We start from the raw sequence: 22184 nt of genomic DNA, 5'->3' as shown, positions 1-22184 counted from the left end.
GCTCCACCGGCGCCCCCCCCGCCGTGACGTCACCGGCTTCACCCCTGCCCTCCCTCCCCTCCCTGCCCGGGTATTTTTTTTTTTTTTTTCCGGCTGAGGGGGGGCGTTAAAAGTTTTTTTTGGGGGAGGGAACACAAAGCCCGCTGCGCCCGAGGGGAAAATAGCAACAAGATTACGGCTGCTTTATTCTGGCGAGGAGGCGTAAGAAGATGCTAATCCAAGGGATGGCTAATTGAGAGCTTGTAAAAATGATATTTGCCTGCGATTTCGGACAAAGTGGTTTCTCTCTTTTCCCCCTTTAACGCCCCGTGGACGAGAGTAAAAAAAAAAAATAAAAAATCGCTCATTTGCTAGAGAGGGAGTGCAACAGGAAAAAACCCAACCAAACAAAAAAGTAAGACAAAAAAACCCCAAACCCACGGACACGACTGCCTTCACTGCAGAAAAAGGACTAGATCCCAGCTTTTAAAATCCCTTTGGAGCCTCCGAGATTTGTTCGAGCTTACAAATCGCAGCCTCTTTCTCTCGCCTGCAGGATGCGTGCGGCGGGACGCCTGGCCTCGGCCACCGGCAACTAGGAGGGCAGGCAGGCTGCTTCGCGGGACGGCTCGCCGGGACTCACCCTGGAGGGGGAGACAAGCGGGACATCGGTTTGTACTTTATTTTGGCCCTTGTTTCGGTTCTCTTTTTGTCGCTCTGAAAAATCTCCTCGGCTCCCCTGAAATGATGTTTGGCCACGGGCGGATTGACTCAGTGGCAGTTGATACTTTGGAAAGTTTTGGGGAGGAGGAGATGAAGCGAGTGTGGGGAACAGGGGGCTGCCGGGGGAGGGGGGTCCTGCCCGAGCCCCTAGTTTTGGCAGAGCCCCCCTTGGAGTGCCTCACGGCCGAGCTTCCCCGCTCCCTGCCTTACCTTCAGGGGAGATCCCATCACACCCAAATGCTCCCTTATGTCCATCGCGATATTCGGCTCCGTTTCTATAAATATGCACGACTCGGGGTGGGGGGGAGGGAAGAAAAACCAAAACCGCAGGTTGATTTAGGCCTGGACAAGGCGGCAAGAGCTGAGCCTGGCCTGAGGGAGCGGCCCCCCGGCCCCTCGCCGCTGCAGGTGGGGCCGGGCAGGGTCCCGGGGCAGGAGCACCGGCGGCTCTCTCTTCCCCGGAGCCTCCGAGGAAAGACTTTGCTCGGCCCGGTCCCGGCTTCAAGGGAGGGCCGGGGAGAGTCTGCCAGCTTCAGCCCCTGCCTCCCAGGGCCTCCACGCCGGGCGCGGAGCGGGGGTGGCCATCGCGGCATCCCGGCGTCAGGGGAAGGGGAAGGGAAGCAAGCTGCGGAGGGGAAGGCAGCAGTCTCTTAAGAGCCCATTTTGTGCTATTAGGGAGCTGTGGCAGCTTCTCGGCGGGACCGGGGATGACAGTGCATGACGGCCGGGCAGCCCATTATCCCGCTCCCATTGAGGCGCCCTTTCACTCACATGCAAACTCCTTGGCAGAGTCGTTTGTCTCCTCATTGTACTTTATTTAAGAATGCAATGGTTGTCAGGGCTCTTATTCAATTTCAGGATACTTTATTGATGAGCTTTGACTTTTAGCACTTTTCACATGTCAAGAGAAGTCAAGTGTATGCGGCTACGACTTCATTTTATGCTTTGCGCGTTCATACTCTCCACTTTCCGCAGTGGCTCTTGGAATTTCTTTTTCCTGTCCCTTCTCCTTCCCTTTCTTTCCGCCAAGCTTTTTTTTTTTTTTTTTTTTCTCTCCTGTGGAGACCCCCCTTCTCCTCCCCCCCGATCCACTCGCCATAACCGATTGGGACACCCTGAGCTCGGACTGGTGCTCCCAGTGTAACCTTAAATGCATGCGCTGAGGGGTTGCTTTAGAGTTTACTGAGGTGTGTCTTAATAGTCCGGCATTCAACAAATGTACTTGTGGTGTGTGGTCAGAGCAGCAAAGTCATTTACTTACTTTCCCCCTTGAGTTTCTGGCAGCCAGTGAAGGGGCGGCGGGGGGGGTGGTGGGGGGGAAGCCCCTTCAGCGGCCGGGCACAAAGCGGCGGCACTGCCCAGCGCCCGGCCGCTGCCCGCCCCAGCCGCAGCCTGCAGGACCCCTCCAGCTCCTCCGTGGTGTCTAAAAAAACCCCCACAACAACAACAACAAAACCCCCAAAAAACCAAACCAAAACAAAAAACCCAAACCACAACAAAAAACACCACACACACACAAAAAAAACCCCAGCCCGGCAGCCCTTAGTCAACAAATGGCACGTGGGAGAAGTTTGTGAGTGTTTGGTAAAGGACTCTTCAGGGCCTTTCACAAGAGCCCTCAATACACAAAGTAAATGGTGTATTTGCTCTGCTCTTTCCCGGCCGGGCAGAGCCTCCCGCTCCACGGCGCTGGGAGCGGGGAAGGGGGGCTGCCGGCCTCGGGGAGCTCCGGGCGATTCACCGCTGACAAAGCGCCTGTCTCCCAAATATTTATGTCTTTACCATTTGAATGTTATTTTCCCCTTATCTCCATTGTCGGACGGGAGCGAACTGTTTAAATGCAAATTGACCTTTCCCTCCCCGCACCCCCCCACCCCCGCCACCACCCCCGACCCCCTCCCGCCAGCCCCCTCCCCCAGCCCGACCTGAAAACGCGCCGGTCCCCGGGGCCCGGCTCGAAGGCGGCGGGAGGGGGGGCTGGGGGGGGGGGAAGGCCCGGCTAGGAAGCGGCGGGCGCGGGGCCGGCGGAGCCCGGGGCCGGGCCGGGCGGCGGGTGCGGAGCCGGAGCGGGGAGCCGGGCCCAGCGCATTCATATTCAAACGGCTGGGCCAATTGAGCCGTGCCGGGCGCCGGGCGGCCAATCGGCGGCGGGGAGGCGCTGGCGTTGCTTTGCATAAAGCAATATTTTGTGTGGGAGCGAGGGGAGCATTTGCATGTTGCGGAGTGATTAGTGGGTTTGAAAAGCCAGCCCCGGCTCAGCCGCATTTCCCGCTCTGGTTAAGGCGCAGGGAGGAAGTGTTTTGCTGGAAGATGATGACAGAGGTCAGGCTTTGCTAATGGGCCAGTGAAGAGCAGTGGAGGCGAGGCAGAGACCAAGGCACACATACATTAATACACTTGAACCATCACCAATCAGCATAGGTGTGCTCTGTCTCTCTCTCCCCACTTCACTCACACACTCTTTTATCTCTCGCTCTCCAGTCACTGACAGCCCATTTTATTGTCAATCTCTGTCTCCTTCCCAGGAATTCAAGATCACACAACCAGCAGCTTCAGTGGAGAAAAACTATTTTGCTGGCAACTCTTTTTAAAGCACCATCATTTCAAATCAGTGCGCTCTTAAACTATTGACAGGAGCTTTGACAACAAGACAGGATGCCTCATAAAGGTGAGTCTGCTCATTTCTTCTCCCAACTTCTCCCTCCTTGCATTTTAATATTTAGGCAGGGCTCTCGCTCTCTCCTCCTCTCTTTCTCTCTCTCTCTCTCGCTCATATTCCCATTTGCATTCCGGAGAGCTTCTCAGGGAACTTTCCAGCCCAGGAGCTCACAAACTTTCTGCCTTTCACATAAGCCCGTGTCCTCTGGAAAAGCTAAAGCATCTGACTCGGAAACCAATGCCAACACGAGCAGCAGTAATTCCCACGCAGCATTTGCTGGGCAGGGAGACCACAAGCGCCGGTGTGTGTGTTGCCGGTGCTGCCGGTACCTCAGCTCGTAGTGGCGGCGGGGCCGGACTCCGGCCCCACTCCACGCCGCGTGGGAGGGAGGGAAGCGGCGCCTCGTTGCCCCGGGGGCGGCCCCGTCCGCGGCTCTAGCTTTGTGTTCCCGCGGTATCGGTTAGGGAAGGATCACCCGTGATTATGGGGAAAAAGGGAACGAGCGGCCGGGAGAGTTGCGTGGGGGAAGAAAACCTCAACCAAATAAATCACATCCTAGGCCAAGTTAGCTCCCAGGCGCGGTACAGGCGGGGAGCTGAGCGGAGCTGAAGGGCTGTCAGCTTTAATCAGCCACCCGGGGATCTTCCCAACTTGTCCCTAGTGCCGGCAACTTTCCCAGCTCCGGCGCGGGAGAAGCGCCGGGGGCGCGGAGCCGCCCGCACCGCGCACCGCGGGCCCCGCCGGGCGCCACCGCACCACACCGTCCTTCCTCGGCACCGGGGCGCGCCGCGGTCCCGGTTTGGGGAAATTTTTTTGCGCCTTTTTAAATCCATATGCTTCAAAAAATATTTTTTTTTAAAAAAGACCCTAATCTCGCTTGTTTCTGCAAGAGCCTCGTAATCGCCCCTTTGATCCCCCGCCCTGCGATCCCCCACTATAGCAAAGCCTTTTTTTTTTTTTTTTTTTTTAAGAAGTTGCAAACTCTTCGCTGTGAGCAGGAAAAAAAAAACTGCTCCTGGGAAGCGCAACAATAAACTTGATTCTTTTTCCCTTCGCAAGTGCAATTGGAAAAAATCTGGATTTGAATTTAACCTTGTAACGCTTTGCACGGAGGTGTTACATGGACGCACAGAGCAGGAACAATTCCTGGAAAGTTTAAAAACAAACTTTCCTCAACGATTAATTGTACCTGGTAGAGGCTGTTTTGGAAAACGACAGCAGCGTCCTAGAGAAGAAACTGACCGCATCTTCTCCATCCTAGGCACATAAAATAATAAAAGTGGCCCTTGACAATAAATGTTTATAGCTGCTGACCTTTACCAACGCCTCATCGCAAACCGATTCGTTTTTATCTTTTTCTCATTTGCCCCGAGAACGCGAAACTTTGTCATCTTAATGTCTAATTACGGTTTCACCGGGAGAGGGGAAAAAAATGCTATCTGCCATCAGATTATATCAAGATTTCGAGATTAAAAACCGACTTGCAGATTAGGCCCGGCCTATTAGGACACGGCGAACTGCATTCCCTTCCTCGCTCGGGAGCTGGCCGTGTCCCGCCGGCCCGGGTGCGGGTCCGCAGGTCCCTGCAGGGGAGCAGCGAATTTGGGTTAGGGCAGGAGAAGGCGATTTTGCGATCGTATTGCTTCGGGGTGCGGGTCCGCCGGACCTGGCCTGGGGATGCGGGGCCGCTTGCTGGAGGCGTTAGAGAGTTGCTGAGCAGAACCGCAGCTCCCTTGCCCCACACCTCCTCTTACCTTGCTGAAGCACTTGGCTACACTCGCCCTATATTGTAAAACGCTTTCGGCTGTGTTTGGGGTTTGGTTTTGTTTTGTTTCGTGATTATTTTTTTTCTTTCTCTCTTTTTTTCCTCCCTCTCTTTTAAATCCACTCATTGTCATTTCTGAGGTCCGTGCTGGCAGAGCTGAGGGCTGGAAGTTTAATGGTGGCTTTCTGGATGGCTTCTTTAACCCCGTAGGCCCCACGTTTATGAGTTGTGCGTGAAATATGTGAGGAAATTGTGTCTGAAGAAGTGGGTTTCCCGTTCGGTGTGTGTCTATGCAGACGTGTTTGGTGTATTAAAGGGATGGCTTCACGTTCAGTTCAGCTGAAGGAGATATCGCCACGTCTCCATTGAAGTACAGTGTAGCTTGCTCTGCTGCTAATCAGGTAGCTCTCCAAAGAGCAGTAAATATTTACCAGTTAAAGTCTTCATGCTGCGAGAAAGTACTTGTTTGATGTTTATTTTTATGGATTTGAGATTACTAAAAGCTACTTAATAAATTATACCATGGCTGGTCCTGAATGGGGAAACGTGCCTCTTTGAATTCTCCATCATATGCAGGAAGAGTAAAATTAATATTCATTATAGGCGCAAAAGAAAGAGAATGAGTATTTTTAGGCGAAAAAAAAGGGAGAGAAAATGAAGGCTGCGACTATTTCATTATTTTACCTCCTTTTTTTTAGCAACCCCCTTGAATGGGCTCTTTATTGTAATTGTCCCTCCCCAATTGAGCACCCCACTGAGCTGTTGTATCTTTTTACAACCCCTAACAACTCGCACCAGTAACACAATTACCGCCAGATATTTATAACGAGAAATTACTTTTCCATTTTCACCCGCGACGATTTCAAATAAATACATGGGGACGCATAAATAAATAAATAAGTGGCCGGGGGGGGGGGGGAAGAGGGAAGGAGGGAGGGAAGGTGGCGAGAGGAGGAGAGAGGGAGCAGGAGAAGCAGGGAGGGAGCGGGGGGGGTGTGTGTGTGTGTAGAAAAAAAAGGCGCTGGGGACTGTCCAGGCGCTGGGTCAAGGCAGGCACTAATGAAGGGAGAAGGGGCTTGTTTCTCTGCTCTTTGTAAGTTGGAGGGTTGTTGGTCCGTTGAGTTGGGAAGCTGCGCGGCCGGTTAAGGAGCCTGGGTTTCTGCACTCGGGGTTTGGGTAGAGGAGCAGAATGGAGGCCATTGTTCGCTTTCTGTAGGCTTTGTTTAACAGTTCTCACCCCCTCCTGTTCTTACTTTTTAAAGCAGTGAGGCGAGGTAGACAGCGTGTGTCACAGTACAGTGAAAAAGGGGAAGATCTAAAGACCAAAAAAGAAGTTAATCACAAGACGGGGAGTTTGGGGGAGAAAAAGTTGCTAGTGCCGCGGGGGAAAAAAAAAAGAAAAAAAAAAAAACCTCGAGGAAATACCCGGAGGTAAAAATGGAGCCCCGCTCCCAGCACGCAGGGCAGCCGGCGGAGCTCCCCCCCCGCGCCGCCGGTGCCCCCGCGCAGCACCGCCCGCCCCGCTCCGCTCCCCCCGGCCCGGCCCGCACGGCACACCTTCCCGGCGTCGCTCCACACTTTTTTAATGTACTTCTTCTGCTTTGTCCTAGAGGGAAGACTTTAACTAGTGACACGCAGATGTGCGAGTCCCTAAATTGTATGAGAGGACAGTCCACCCCGCTTTCAGGCAAGTTTAAAAACATGACTTCGGACTCTCTTTGTGATTGTTGTCGCTCCACTTAATACACCACCTCAGCGAAGGGCACTAACGACGAGGCAATACGCCACCTGCATGCAATTAAAACGAGAAACCACTTGGCGGGTTGCTTTTCTTAATTTTTTTTTCGCGTATCAGGGATATATATGTACATTTTTGCCTTGAGGTATTAAAGCCCCCAAATCCTTAAACTAATCGGGGGAAGACGCCTAAGGATAACAAAGTAAGCCTGTGAGATATTAGCCTCTCTGCAGCTTAACCGTATGCACTACCTCCCCTGATTAACGCCTATTTTATCACTGATAGACTGCTATAGGCGAGCCCCGTGGGATACTGCTCTATCAGCCCAACATGCAGAACAGTAAGTGACTCCGCGCCCCTTCGCGGCCGCGGGCGCGCAGGAGCGGGCAGGCAGCCCGGGGCCGAGGACTCGCTTCGGGGCGGGGGCGGGAGGCGGCTCCGCCGGGCGCGGTGGCCCCTGCGAGGCCGGGAGCGCCGCCCGCCCCGTCGGGGCACGGGTACGGCCACGGGCGGCGTGGAAGGGGCCGGGAGCGCTGTCACGGCTCCTGGGCCACCGGGGCTTGCCCTGTTCGTGGTCCAGGCCCCAGCGTGTGTCCCTACCTGCTCCGCAGTGGGAGCTGGGCAGGAAAAAGCCAGCCCCGTGCTTGGTGCAGTTCCCTGCCACCTCCCGGTTTTATTTGCTTCCCGGTGTCTTTTGTGGATTATTAATTTTTTGGCCTTTTTTGTTGTTGTTGTCGTCGTTGCTGATGTTGTTTAAGACCTCGCCGATGGGCCCGCGCGCCGCGGAGGGGCTTTCTCAGAGGGGAAAGTGCTTGCACAACGCGGGAGCGCACAGCCCCGCGGTCGGGGCGGTGGCTGGCGAGAAGCGGCCTCCCCGTGCGCCCCGGCGGAAAGGGCTGCGCGGAGGTCGGGGGGACCGGGGGTGAGGTCTCAGCCGGCCTGGAGCAGGCCCCATCTCCCCGGGACGCGGATCTTCCGCGAGATGGGCTCCGCGCCGGAGCGCCGCAGGATTGCGCGACCTCGCAAAATCGCGACCTTTTGCGAGGTGGCGCAACCCCACGGCGCTCCTGCGCGGGAAGCGCACTTACCTTGCGCCTGTAGCGTCGGTGAGCAGCGCAGGCCGACTTGCGCGGCTCTTGCGCGGGGGGGGTGGGCCCCAACCCCGGTGCTGCTGTGGGTCCTCGCCGGGATGGGCGGCTCCGGGACCCCTTTATCATCCCCCCCGCAGACCGGTTAATAAGTTGTCCTCTCGTGTGAAGAGCATCAGGAGAAACACAGGGTTTGGGGGTTTCTCAGAAAACCTCGGGTGCAGCTGTTGTTGGGTTGGTTGTTTTTTTGTTTGGTTTGTTGGTTTTGTTGTTTTTCTTTTTCTTTTTTTTTTTTCCCCTGCGGTGCCGCTTCGTGCACACGCACCGTGCGGTGTATTTTCATTTATCCCGAGAAAAACTGAGCCCCGGCAGCCCGGGGAAGGGTATTACCTGCGCCTCGCAGGGACGGCGGCGGCTGCCCTTGGCCGTGGCGTGCCGAGGGTTTATGGTAATGGGGGAATGCCTTCACTCGGCCGTTTGGGATCGCCACTGCAAAACGCAGAAAAGATATCATTCGGGTGAAGCCTTTATTTTGTTTAAAGGTCGCGGCGGGCTCTTCAGGCTTTGTGTTAATAACTCCTGGGTGTATATGGTGCAGAGCATCCAAATTGACACCATATGTTTTCCTATTAGATGACTAGCAATAGAATACAAGGCGCATAATCATTGCCACTGGGCGAGATCTACACCGCTCTCCAGGGAAATTATATAATGATTAAGGCTTAACCTTTTAAGTGAAACTTTGATTTTGCTTTCCCCGCTGCCATTTTTTATGTCGGCGAGCGCGTCCCCCCCGTCCCCCCCCCCCCCCCGAAATGGGCTCCCGGCACGCATTGACGTGGGGGGGCCGGAGGGGGGTGGGGGGAGCCGCCGAGGGACTGCGCCCCCCGGCCGCCCCCCCGCCGCCCCGAGCCGGCCCGCCCGCCGGGGCGCAGCCCGCCGCCCCCCGGGGCGCAGGCGGGGAGGGACGCGGGGCTCCTCTCCCCGCGGTGGGAAGCGCAGGTCGCAACGCCGTCCGCGCTGCTGGGCCGGGGCGGCAAATTCCCCAGCCCCGATGTCACTTTGAATCCATTGCGCGGGGAGCGCGCCCCCTCGGTTGTGTCCGCGCAGAGCCCCCGGCTACCTCAAACCGCAGCCTCCCTCGGAGGGAGAGCGAGTAGAGTTCAATCTAGTCTGAGTGATACCCAAATGCGGACAGAAAGGGTCGTTTTATCATGCTACTATTTGTCGTGACGATGCAATTTTCAAAAGCAGAGTACTGTCATAAAGTGACACGCCTGCCACAAGTGCTCCAACTGATCTTTTCAATTAGCCTTCCATGCATGATCCGGGGCGACTTCCGCCTATTTCCAGAAATTAAGCTCAAACTTGACGTGCAGCTAGTTTTATTTTAAAGACAAATGTCAGAGAGGCTCATCATATTTTCCCCCTCTTCTATATTTGGAGCTTATTTATTGCTAAGAAGCCTGGGCTCTTGGAGTCAATTTATCAGGAGGCTCCAAAGAGAGGAGAGCGGAGCGCGCGTAGAGCAGAGCTTCTCCAGGGAGACTTCCTCCAAAGCCTGGAGCTTCAGGTTGGGCATTGGCGAGGCAGCCTCTCGCTTTGCTTTTGGCGAAGCGAGCTGCGGCTGTGCGGATGCAGGCAGGCTTGGTTGGGTTTGGGGTTTGTTTTTTTGTTGTGGGGTTTTTTTTTGTTTTGGTTTGTTTTTTTTTTTGTGGGGAGGGAAAGAAAAAAAAAAAGCAAAGCAAGTAACAAACCCAAGGCGGTTCAGCCCGGAATATTCTGGGCTTTTGGGCTGGGTTTGGGGGTTCGCCGCTGCCGCGGGTTTTGCAGACGGGGAGTGCTGGCGAGGGCACCTTTCGGAGCCGCGGTGGCTCCCGGGGAGCGGCGGGCGAGGACGGCGCCGGGGCAGGAGCCGGGCCGGGCGCGGTCGCCCCTGAGCGGGCGGATCGGGGAGGATGGAAGCTGAGCGGCGGTGCTGCGCGGCGGGGCGCGGAGAACTGCGGCGCTCTCGCTCGCTCCGCGGGGTCTTGCGCGGGTCGGGAGGGCAGGCGGGCGGGAGCGGAGGGTGCTATGGTGGGCGCTGTGCTTCCCGCAGGTCACAGCGGCGTGAACCAGCTCGGCGGGGTGTTCGTCAACGGGAGGCCGCTGCCCGACTCCACGCGGCAGAAGATCGTGGAACTCGCTCACAGCGGCGCCCGGCCCTGCGACATCTCCCGGATCCTGCAGGTGAAGGCGGCGGCGCCCCCCGTCCTCCCACCGCTCCGCTCCGCTCCGCTCCAGAGCCGCTTTGTCCACCGCTGGCCGCCAAGGCGCTAATTGCCGACCCCCCCACACCCACCCACCCACCATCACCGCCACCGCCACCCGCCTTCCAGCCTAATAAAACGATCCATCTGCTTATCTTGATTGTTGCTGCAAATAGACCTTTATCTACGCATATATATATATACCTTTTAAAATCTTTTAATTTTTTTTTTTGTTCCCCTTTATTTCCATCCGGTGATAACCTGCACTCTCGTTACAGTTAGTTCGCTGTAATAAACTGAATTATACGGCTCGGCATAATTTCAGTTTCCTCTCCTTCCCCTCTTCCCCCCCCCCCCGTATTTACTTATGATTTTGTGAGATCTGTATGCATTTGGCGTGGCTTACTGCATTTTTATTTTTACCTTTTTTTCCTTCCAAAAAACGAAAAAAAAAAGAAAAAAAAAAGAAAAAAAAAAGAAACCCCTCAAAGCCACGCTGTTTTAGCCCGGAATCTGTCTTTATGGACACTAACGCAATCTGGCGCAGCTCAGGGGTACATTGTAAATGTAGGTCTTGATAACCCCTCACTCACCCTGTCCCCCGCAAGTACTCTGTCTAAGAGCAGTGAGGACGATGGAGACTAGTCTGGCTTAGCTATTGTTCGCATTTAAGGCGCATTTTAACATTAGTACTAAAAGAATTACGTTTTGACCAGATTTTTTTTTCTTCCAAATGTTTTTAAAGTATCACTTTTGTAGAGGGTAGGACCACGAATGTAATTTTTTTTTTTTAAGAAAAAAAAAGACTCTCTAAGTAAGTTCTCATACCATTTAAGGTATATTTTTGTGTTATAGACCCATGCAGATGCAAAAGTCCAAGTGCTGGACAATCAAAACGTAAGCTTGTCATTGTTTAATGCATACTTAAACAATTTTATTTTTGTCTTGAAATTATTAATAATGTGATTTTCTGTCCGCTTCCCTATCCAGGTGTCGAATGGATGTGTGAGTAAAATTTTGGGCAGGTATTACGAAACTGGCTCCATCAGACCCAGGGCAATCGGAGGTAGTAAACCGAGAGTAGCGACTCCAGAAGTTGTAAGCAAAATAGCGCAGTATAAACGAGAGTGCCCCTCCATCTTTGCGTGGGAGATTCGAGACAGATTACTATCAGAGGGGGTCTGTACCAACGATAATATACCCAGTGTAAGTTCATGAAAAAAAACCTTCCTGTGTGCTGTGTACAATGCTGGGTAGCCGTAGTGAGCCTCTGCTTCCTTTGTTTTGATATCAGATGAGAGGATAGCAGGTTCACATCATTTGCATGTGGCAGGGTCAGACACATTTTTTCATACAGAATCTGACAAATGCCTTTAAGGAGGGGGAAAAAAAAAATAGAAAAATATGCGGGTCACCCCTGCGCCTGGCGCCTCAGGACTGCGAGCATCAGTCGAAGCCATCACTCTGGTTTTGCAGGGTTGGGTTTGGGGCTTTTTTTTTTTTCTTGCCTTTTTTTTTTTTTTCCCCGTGGTTTGTTTGTTTGTTTGCACCACCACCAGCAGTAAGCGAGTCGGGGCGGCTGGGACACGGCGGTACGGGGCGGCCGCAGCGCGCAGCCGGCGCTCGGGGAACCCCTGACTTGCGCCCAGGTCGAGCCGCCAGCAGCGCGGAGGGGCGCGGGGGTTGCGCGGGTGGCTCGCGGGGAGCGCGCTACCACACTACCATTGCCTTTCCTGTCCTTTGCCTTCCAGGTGTCGTCGATAAACAGAGTCCTACGCAACCTGGCTAGCGAAAAGCAACAGATGGGTGCCGACGGGATGTACGACAAGCTAAGGATGCTGAACGGGCAGACGGGGACCTGGGGCACCCGGCCCGGCTGGTACCCCGGCACCTCGGTACCCGGGCAGCCCGCCCAAGGTAAGGGACAGCCCGGCCGCCGCTCCCCGGTCCGAGCGGAGGTGGCACCGACGCGGATCCCCCTCCCCGACCGTCGCCGCCGTGCTGAGGGCGGTGGGCAATTTTCTCAGGACAGAGTGGCTCAGGGCATCCCTCCCGCCGCCTCCCCGGGCAGCTGCGGGCAGGTGGGTGGCGGGGGCCGGCGGCCAGGCGGGCTTCCAGTCCCGGCCCCGGCCCGGCGGCGGGCAGGGGAGCTAGGGAGCAGCCGCTGCTAAAGCCACGGCCGCCGAGCTGCCGTGCCGGTAGCCGGGCGGGTTCCGGGGCTGATCCTAACCTCGCCCATCAGGCCGGTAATTGGGGCTCCTGCTCCCCGCCCGGGGTCTCCAAAGCCGGGGAGATCGGTAACTATCTCCGTAGGGCTGATTATACTTCCTCCTCAATGGACCCTAAACAACTTTGTAAATATAGGAAACTGTTTATCCTGAAGATTAATAGGTATTTGTTGTAGGAATGACAAGGGGATAATATGAAGGATAATGGGATGTTACGTTACATACTTAAGATGGTTAATGGCTTCTTTTTGAATACGGGCTCTGTTGAGGCTCGGTTCTCTCCCTGGCTGTGGTCATTCCTTTAGAAGAGGTGTCTATATACAACAACCTGCTTTTTGTTTTCACCCCGCAAGGAAAAAAAAATCGGTAACAGTGTGCGGAATATCTGGTACAAAGGATGTTTCTGTCACACGCAAGAATTTGTTATGGGAACAATTCTGTCGCTATGTAATTGCTCATTAGAGATCGTTTTGTTTCTCATTAAGGCGACATGAATAAGCGTCTAGTTGAAGGAGACAGCTGTAGAAATGTTCCACAGGAGACCTCTGGACACGATATGGCACCGCTTGCCAATTAGACATGTCAGTTTTAAGAGAAGAAAACAATCTATGAAGGACACTAGAAAGATAGAGCGGAGCCCTCGCTTCCCCCCACCCCCAGTTTTTTTTTTTTTTTTTTAAATTTTGTTTTGCCCGATGTCCCCCCTCGGAGCCGGGACGGACCCTACCGACAGCCGCCCGCCGGCTCGCCCCTACCTGCGGCGCCCGGGGCCGGGCGGGGACAGCCCCTGCCCCGCTGCCGGTATCCCTGCCCCGGCTCGGGGCCGGCCGGGCGGCCTCGGGGCTCCCCGACCTTCCTTCTCCACCCCGCGCCCGAGAGCCAAACCGCGAAGCGGTGCGCGGCGGAAGGGAGCGCACTTTCCGCGGGTGCGGCTCCAAACGGCCCGGGAGCCCTCCGTTCCCGCTGTGTTTTTAGTGGTTTTTATTTGTCGTTGTTGTTTTTTTAGAAAAGGGGTTAAATGGAGAAATTTAGGGCGCCCCCTCTGCCTGTCCTCCCCGCCGCAGCGCAGTGTCCGCGGGCCCAGCTCCGCGCGGGGTGCGCGGGTGCGGTGCGGCCACACCTGGGGCCAGGCGGCCTTTGGCCGCCCCAGCGCTGCAGCGGAGGCGGCTGTGTCTGGGGGGGTGAGGAGGTCGGTGGAGCTGCTGCGGGGCATGCGGAGACCCCCCACCCCTGTGGCGTGGGGATGAGCGCGGGCCCGGGCAGGAGCGTGCCGGGGCGGCAGGACGCCGGGAGCCCTCTCCCAAATTGCAGCAGAAATAAAGCGGTGCGGAGCGGTGCGGCTCGGGGCAGGGCCGGCTCGGGCCGGGGGTGCGTGTGTGCGTGGGCAGGAGAGGCGAGGGGGAGGCAGGCAGGCACTTAAAACATCCGCATCGCAAAATTAAAATTAATAAAATGGATTTCCTCTGGAATATTCATGCTCCCTCTAATGTTTTTCCCTTGCAGGGGTATGTTACTGGATTTTAAGAGTCCATTACTCAAAAAGCATAAGGCGAGGTTAGGTCTCAGAGGGGTACAAATATGGTCTCAATCTGATAAACGCCATGCAGCAGTGAATAAAATAATGGATACATGAGGGCTGACAGAACAAAAAGAGACATCTCTATCCGGGAGAAATTCTCCAGTGATTTAGTGGTTTTAGGGATCACCGAGACACTGTTTCTTATCTTTTTTTTTTTTTCCCTCCCTCTCTTATAAGACTAAAGCCTTCTATAGGATTTAGACACTTTCTCTTTCAACAGATGCTACAATGTTTTGATCCCAGCTCTATAGCTGAGAGGTGCCGCAATTGGTTTGCTATCTTTTTTTGCTTGTTTTCCGCCTCACTGATTAAGACACTAAGAAACTAAGGAATGATTTTATTTCCCAGCGTCTTTTTTTTTTTTTTTTTTTTCCGGGAAACAAATCCTATACCCAGCGTCAGATGGTCCGGCTATAGGATAATAGGGACGGACATTCACTCGCTTTCTTACGGATTAGGTCTGGAAGGTGGAACAGCCCTATTGAGATCGCTCCTTTTAGTGTTGTGGGGGTTTTTTTTAAATTTTTTTTTTTTTTTTAAAGGGGGGCATCTAAAAAAGAAGATATCTTAATTGTCCCGCGTGGCAGTTTTAAATAATCATAAGCGAGTTTACCTCTAGGTGAAACTTTTAGCTGGCTCAAAGGTTCGGGGGGAGATGGGGAGCGCACCGAGACGAGGTTGCAAAAAAAGGGTGGCTTCAAAAGTTTAAAAATAAGTGTGTGTGTGTGTGTGTGTGGAGGGGGGGCAGAGGGGCGCCCGGTTTGGGCTGGCCCTGGGAAGGGCAGGCGCGGCCCCGCGGGTGCCCTCCGCTCCCCGGCCGAGGCAGGGCGCGCTGCCGAGCCCCGACGGCGCGGGGCGGGAGCGGGGAGAGGGGGGCAGCCGACCATCCCCGCCGCCTTTGGGCGGCCCCTCCTCCCCTCCGCTCCCCGGTCCGTGCCGGTCCGGTCCGTGCGGACAGTGATGGATGAGGGCGGTGGCGGAGGTTAGGCGGCGGCCCCCGCAGCGGGCGGGCGCGGCCCCCGGCGCTGCCACCAGCGCTTGGCAGGGCGGCTGCCCCGCCGCGGCGGCGCTCCCCGGGCTCGGCGGCTTTGTGTGCCCCTGAAAGGCAGCTCCCCCCCCCTCCCGGCTATTCACCCGCCGCCGGCCGCCTCAATGGGGCTGCGGCCGCCCATATGGTGACCACGGCCGCTGAATCCCTGTGTTTAAATGGGGGAGAAAGTTCGGGTTTTAAAACATTTCAAAGTGGTTGAAAGGGTCCCACCAGATCCTGTCACAATTCCCCCCGAGCTTTGAAGGCCGGGGCCATTGTTCGCCGATTATAAATGATATTACTTTAAAGTTGATTTCCCACAATATTTAAAGGATGTAGCGGGAGTGTCGCTATTTATTTTTGGCGTAACTTTTCAAGGGAATTAGCATAAGTAGCCCATGCGTCCCTCATCCCGTCTGCCCCTTTATGCGACATCAAAACGCCTCGAAAAAAAAAAATATGCTTTGAAAGGAGAGGGAGAGCTAATTTAGGGGACAACGACTTCTCTGCCTCGACAGAAACGTCCGTTTCTTTCGCCCACGGCGGCCTGGGGTGCCCGCAGAGCCCCGCCAAGCCGGCCGGCCCCGGGACGCATCCCTGCGACCGCCCGAGAGGAGAGCACAATGAAACTTTCCCCTGTTTAATGACAGAAATTACATTAAAAGTGGTGGAAATGCCCTAATTAAAAATGTACCGCTTAAATGATATGCCAAACGTTCAGCTGCAGAATAGCGTATTTAGCTAGTTAGTGAACTCGCTACTATTTCTTTTAAAATTACATGTTAAAATTTTAAAAGAAATCTTACTTTTCTCTGGTGCAACACATTACAAAGAATGGACAGTCCTTTTATCTAAATATAAAATTCCATTTTCAGCAATTATAGCCTGTTCTTGGTGATGATATAATTACAGCTGTGCTCAGTAATAGGTGTCAAGGCAATGCACACTCATACAATAGTTGAATAAAACTGCAGAACAATGCAGGCACTTCTAAATTCACAACCTTTAAAATGAAATTGACTGTGCAGAATTCAAATAAAAACTGGATAAATATTTTTTAAAAAAGATTACAAGCTTGGTTTGGTTTCTTAATAGCATTTTCTGCAAACCTATCAACATCTAATTGATTAGATAGGAATTACTGATTATAGATAATCTGAAATACTGAACATCACTATTTTAAATATAGCAATAGGTAAATAAATGCAGCAGACAGAGGAGACTGCCATGGCACTTCAGCAGCGATTCACGGAAAGAATCACTTTCAGGGGAAAGTATTTTTTATGCAGGTTTTATTCCAGAGGAAAAACAAAATGAAATTAAGACCAGGCGATCGTAATTCCTCGTCTCCAATGTTTATGATAACGCTGGAAACTGAAATGTTTCCGTGTTACCAGTGCCAGTAGCGCAATGTTCCTTTGATACCTGAGACGTTTTTAAGGGAGGGTGTCAGCAAACATAGCCGAACTTGTTTCCAATCGCGTTATTTCTCTGATAGGGATCTTAAAACAAGGGTACCTGCGTTTCACATTCCGACTCTCGGTTCCGCAGATGGCTGTCCGCAACAGGAGGGAGGAGGGGAAAACACTAACTCCATCAGCTCTAATGGAGAAGATTCAGACGAGGCCCAAATGAGACTCCAGCTGAAAAGAAAGCTGCAGCGAAATAGGACATCCTTTACCCAAGAGCAAATCGAAGCCCTTGAGAAAGGTGAGTGACATTTTCCTATGGCTGAAGCAGGAGAGAAAAGCAAAATGTGCCCTGACTACATTAGGAGCTGAATGGCAACATGGCATTCACATGCCTTATATATATATATATATATATATGTATATATTTTTAAGTCCGTGGCTCCCTCCACCCTCTTTTGTTTATTGAGCTCCAAATATTCATCGATGGTTGCGATATGCACTGAAAAGCTGTTAAAAGGTTTCCAAAGGGAACGTACTCAGGGCACAGATCATATCAAAACATCAGCATTATACCCCGGGCTCCTCTCACGGGGGATAAGCCTCCTCCTGCCCACTGTGCTGCGTTCCCGGCCGGGCTGCATTGCCTTATGCCGGGAAGGCGAGGGCAGGCAGCTGGGGCTGGCAGCAGCCCTCCGTGCCTGCCCCCACGCTTGTTCCCCATCCCCAGCGCTGCTGCTGCCCGGGGCTGGGAGCAGGTGCCCTTTTCCCTGACCGGCCTGGGTGCACCTCGCCTCTGACCTGCTGCGGATCTGTGTTCTTATTTTCCGCTGTTATTTAGCGACGTGCCATTTCGCTTCTTGGTGACAGGGTCAGAGCTGCCTTGGGGACCCCCTCAGCAGAAGCAGAAGCCCTCGCTGCTTCTTGAAAGATGCGCCATTGCACCCAAGCCCCTTAGCGATATTCCCCAGCAGGCAAGGCGTCCTCGTTCCTAACACACACACACACAAAAACACCCCCCCTCGCCCGCCCCCCCCCCCCCCCAGCTTTGCCTTTACAGCAATGTTTCTTAAGAGCATTTAGAGCACAGGCAGAGCAGGAACGATGCTGACTTTACAGCTGGCCACATTAACTCTTTGCAACTAACGCAGCAATGTTTCCCTCTGCAGAATTTGAGAGGACCCACTATCCCGATGTGTTTGCAAGAGAGAGACTAGCTGCTAAAATAGACCTGCCTGAAGCAAGGATACAGGTACTGAGTTGCCGTGCAATTATGACTGTTATTATTCTTACTATTACTATTCTAGTTTTGTTATTCCTGGCTTCTCGGAGCACAGGGCAGCCCCTGTTTATGATCGGGTATTTGTCCATCTCCTCCTTCAGGAAGATAACAGCAGCTGGGCTTTGCTTTCGCACGGTGCTTTGCTATGCTGCAAGCCAGATTTCTGTCAATCAGCATGGCCTTGAGTTGGGTGGGGGAGGCCCCACGCCTCTAGTCCTTGTAAGGTCACTCACGTCTCTCAAACGCTGTATTTCCAGGTGTGGTTTTCTAACAGAAGGGCTAAGTGGAGAAGGGAAGAGAAGCTGAGGAACCAGCGAAGACAAGCCAGCAACACTCCCAGCCACATTCCCATCAGTAGTAGTTTCAGCACAAGCGTTTACCAGCCGATCCCGCAACCGACCACCCCCGGTAATGCCACCAACCCGCTCGCGTTCCTCTGTCCTCTTGGGAAAATGAAACTCTGAGGCTGTATCGCCGCTTGTAATTGTGGTTAAACTAATGTGTTCATCTATCTGTCTATTCTATTATAGTTTCCTCTTTCACATCAGGTTCCATGTTGGGCAGAACGGACACGGCGCTCACAAACACGTACAGCGCGCTGCCGCCCATGCCTAGCTTCACCATGGCCAACAACCTGCCTATGCAAGTAAGTGCGGCGCTGCCGCCGCGGCACAACGCTCTCTCGGGACTCGGCGGCCCCTGGGGTGTGCGGGAGCGCGGGGGCTCTTCCTTCCCAGGTTGGGGGGTTACGGACCCAAACCACACTGCAGGGAAACCGGCACCAAAGGCTTCCCCGGCATCTGAAAAGATGCCCTTTTTGGGAGAATCACAAGGGAAAGGGCACTGTAAGACCTGGTGCTCAACGAGCACTTTCCCTGAATTTTAAAAGAGAAAGGTCCTCAAATTTACAAGGTGACAAATTTGGAATGAAATAACTCTTTTTTGAAAAAAAAAAAAAAACCCCAAACAAACCCACAGTTAACCTATGGAACTCACTGGCGCAGTATTGTTGAAATTGCCGCTCGAATAAGCTGCTGGAGGGATCTGACCTTCTTGGCATAGGTAACGTGGCGGCGGCGCATTAGGAACACCTGAGAGAGGGAAGGATGTGATTAGCATCAGTGGTTATGCCAGCTAAGCCAGAATTGCAAGAGCTGTCAATCCTCATGCCTGAAAGCATTAGCTGATCACCAGCTGGGTTAGGAAGAAATCTATTCCTTTGGGGTCTGTTTCTATAGACCTTTCAGATGCAAAATTCCTCCTTTTTTAATGGTGGGGTTGGCCTAGGAAGGTGCTGGCCAATTACGGGAGTTTTACAGCTTTGTCTGAGGCACACAGCATTGACCACTGCTGGAGACAGGCGAGCAGATTAGAGAGCCTGACTCCTTCGCTGCGGCAATTACTATGTTACTAATTGCTGAACCAAAATTAACCAAATAAAGTTAGAGTCTCGCAAGTCCGCGGAAAGAAGTGACGTTGGCTAGGCCGCTATTTCGTGACGTTGGAGACTGGCGGTGCCGTTCCCGGCAGCGGGCTGAGAGCAGATGACAAAAGATCAAAGGGCTGATGGGGAGGGGACCCTTGGGAAAGCAGGAGGCCCCTGATTCACCGCCGGGCACCTGGGCAGGGACCTGGCACACATGAGCTGCTCTGGAAAGTCCTGCCTGTGCGGCCACCACAGCGTGATGGCCACACGATGTCGGAGTGGGAGATTTGGCAGCCGAACTGTTGGCATCTCCCTGCGGACGTGTGTCGTGTTGCTGGTTCTCCCAGAGCACAGCGTGTGTGCTTAACGGGCGAGGCTGTGAGTATTTTTGGAGATGGTGTGTGCTGGGGACGTGCAGACAGAGGAAATACGTACAGATGTGTTGAGTCTCATGCGTTCGGAGCAGGAATTACTCATCCTGCTTCCCGCTCTCCCACTGCCTCCCTGTGTCAGGGCTGTGCTGGTCCCCACGCCCCCGGCACCCTGCAGCAGGAGATGTCCCTGTTTGGTCCCTCGCAGCACCGTGCCATCCCTCACCCCCTGCCCCCAGCTGCTCTCCCCGCCCAGCAGATGGGGCTTTAGGGGTTGGAGTTTAGGTAACTGGAGATGGCTGGTCTCCTGGGATGCTGCCGGCATGGGTTTGGGGTGACTGCAGCTCTCATGGGGGATCAACGCACAGGTACATTGAGTGTTGATGCCCCTTAGAGCCTCAGTCACCCCGAACCCCCACATCGTCTGTGCATATGTGCAACATGTCTGCAGATGCAGGACCAGCCCGTGTGCCTCAGTTGAGTAATTTTTGGGTACATCCCTAATAGTTTTCAGTTACACCACCAAATGTGAGATAAGATGCCAGCCCTGTCTGTGGCTGCAAATGGCACGAGACATCTTTCTTCTACATAAGTGCAAACAAGGGCAGCGCCCGGGCTTTGATTCCTTGGCTTAGGTATGTAACACGTTCGTTAGCATCTAGATGTAGGGATCTGCTCACTAAGCGCGACTGAAAAGGCACTGGTGACCGTCTACATTGTTTCTGGAGACCAAAAACCTCTGGGAAGAGGCTGCTTGGTTGAGCTCCTAAATAGGGCTTTACATCTAGGTCCCCGAATTTGAAACTGAAGCTTGTGTTTGCTTGTGCACGCTGCTTCTGAGGGCTGGCACATCCACGCAGAAGAGTGTAACGCCGTGTTTACCTTGGCTGATACTTAATGCTGTTTTGTCCTTTGCTCCCATAGCCCCCAGTACCCAGCCAGACCTCCTCCTACTCTTGCATGCTGCCCACCAGTCCATCGGTGAATGGACGGAGCTATGATACATACACCCCTCCTCACATGCAGACACACATGAACAGCCAGCCGATGGGCACCTCTGGCACCACTTCCACAGGTGAGTGGCCCCGCGCTCCCCCCCGCCTTTCTGCCAACGCGGCTTCCTTGCTCCGGCCGTCGGGTTTTTCACATGTATTTGCTGGGAGAAGTCTCTCCCCATCGCTGGGAGAGGTCTCTCTGTTGGGTTTAGTAGCTGCCAAACTGGGCAGATGACAAAAATGTATAACCTTGTGGGTTAGAGCAGAAAATCTGATTTTTAAGCTGCCACTGAAGGGGTAGATGAAATATGGCTGATAAAGAGGTGGCGTTTAAATAGCAGTACAGTGGAAAGCTCTCCAGAGAGACCTCCATCCTGCAAAATCTTCCCTGTACAATTAATTTCTCAAGCATTTATTTCACTGTTAAATTTCACTGGAGATATTCACATGCGTGAAGTTAAGTGTACGTGAAATTGTTTGGAGGACTGGCCATGTTTTTACCGTGTCTGTGTCAGAGGCTCTTTTTTGCTAAAGATTTGAAGTTATCGAAAAGGCAGGTAACCTGTAGAAATATTAACCTACGCATAAGAAGGCAAAACAGGGTAAAAAAAGGCTAAGTGTCAGCATAAGCAGGAGCAAGCCAGACACGTTTTAAAAGAATGGAAATGTTCAGTGTATTTTGGGCTGAACTCCCAACTGATATAAATGGGCTGAGGCTCTGGCATTTATCTCAAGGCATGACAGTTTATTTATAACAACAAATCAGTAAGATGTGCAGGTTTTAAAAATATACACCTCCACCCCCACCCCCCCAATTCTGCAGGCTGGTAGATGGTCAGATTTAATACTTACCGGAATACAAGCACAAATCTGTGAAACTGTAAAGGAAAAATTGTGCTATGTATAGAAAAACTAAAATACCCATTTCCCCCCTCAATTTTCAGGTCTCATTTCCCCTGGAGTGTCAGTTCCAGTTCAAGTTCCTGGCAGTGAACCTGATATGTCTCAATACTGGCCAAGATTACAGTAAAACATGTGTTAATTCCATAAATGACTATATGGACAACAGTTGGATGTTCAGCAGTATTTTATAAAGGAAGAATGGCTCTCAGAGTACTTCTGTACTGCAACTGTGCCCTACGCTGTAACACATGGAAAAGACTTTCACATGGACCTTTGTACACTGAAGGCATTATATCAGTTGGAACAAATCTTCATTTTGGTATCCAAACTTTTATTCATTTTGGTGTATTATTTGTAAATGGGCATTTGTATGTTATAATGAAAAAAAAAAAGAACAATGTAGACTGGATGGATGTTTGATCTGTGTTGGTCATGAAGTTGTTTTAAAAAAAAAAAAGAAAAGGAAAAAAAAAAAAAGAAGCCATGATCAACAAGCTTTGCCACGAATTTAAGAGTTTTATCAAGATATATCGAATACTTCTACCAATCTGTTCATAGATTATGGATTGATGTTCCAAGTTTGTATCATTCCATTGCATATAATTAAACCTGGAACAATACGCACTAGATTTATGTAAGAAAAATATCTGTTGGTATTTCCAAAGGTTGTTAACGGCTGAAGCTATGTGCAAACAGGGGTTAAGAGAAAACTTCGATGAAGAAAAGAGTTTGATAGGTAAAAGGTAGATTGTGTCTTCGA

The 22184-nt window shown here is 52.7% G+C and overlaps 2 protein-coding genes across 9 annotated transcripts in view; one reads left to right on the top strand and one right to left on the bottom strand.

Moving 5' to 3' along the window:
- The first annotated feature begins 515 nt into the window (after nucleotides 1-515).
- On the top strand, nucleotides 516-21959 carry PAX6 (paired box 6). Of its 8 annotated transcripts, none has more exons than XM_054828916.1 (14): nucleotides 516-650; nucleotides 3228-3370; nucleotides 6737-6813; nucleotides 7150-7204; nucleotides 10051-10181; nucleotides 11057-11098; nucleotides 11192-11407; nucleotides 11953-12118; nucleotides 16590-16748; nucleotides 17617-17699; nucleotides 17987-18137; nucleotides 18278-18375; nucleotides 20451-20601; nucleotides 21466-21959. In XM_054828916.1, exons 4-14 carry the CDS (start codon nucleotides 7195-7197, stop codon nucleotides 21549-21551), a joined length of 1293 nt encoding a protein of 430 aa, XP_054684891.1. In that variant the 5' UTR covers nucleotides 516-650; nucleotides 3228-3370; nucleotides 6737-6813; nucleotides 7150-7194; the 3' UTR covers nucleotides 21552-21959. The 8 variants fall into 8 exon arrangements, with proteins under 8 accessions (XP_054684891.1, XP_054684888.1, XP_054684893.1 ...); XM_054828913.1 differs by having other exon boundaries at nucleotides 18260-18375; XM_054828915.1 differs by lacking the exon at nucleotides 516-650 and adding an exon at nucleotides 2984-3123 and having other exon boundaries at nucleotides 18260-18375.
- The window catches only part of ELP4 (elongator acetyltransferase complex subunit 4), a 169242-nt gene continuing 164942 nt past the window's right edge, over nucleotides 17885-22184 (bottom strand). The window contains exons 10-11 of the mRNA XM_054828921.1: nucleotides 18726-18820; nucleotides 17885-18008 (exon numbers count right to left, since the gene is read on the bottom strand). Of these exons, the coding sequence (XP_054684896.1) occupies nucleotides 17900-18008; nucleotides 18726-18820 (204 nt within the window). The 3' untranslated portion in view covers nucleotides 17885-17899. The remainder of the gene's footprint in view (nucleotides 18009-18725; nucleotides 18821-22184) is intronic.

This window comes from Grus americana, chromosome 5 (genome assembly GCF_028858705.1).
Source record: "Grus americana isolate bGruAme1 chromosome 5, bGruAme1.mat, whole genome shotgun sequence".
Lineage (NCBI taxonomy): Eukaryota > Metazoa > Chordata > Aves > Gruiformes > Gruidae > Grus > Grus americana.
Note: the sequence above shows the minus strand (reverse complement) of the source record. Positions and strands in the feature narration are given on the sequence as shown.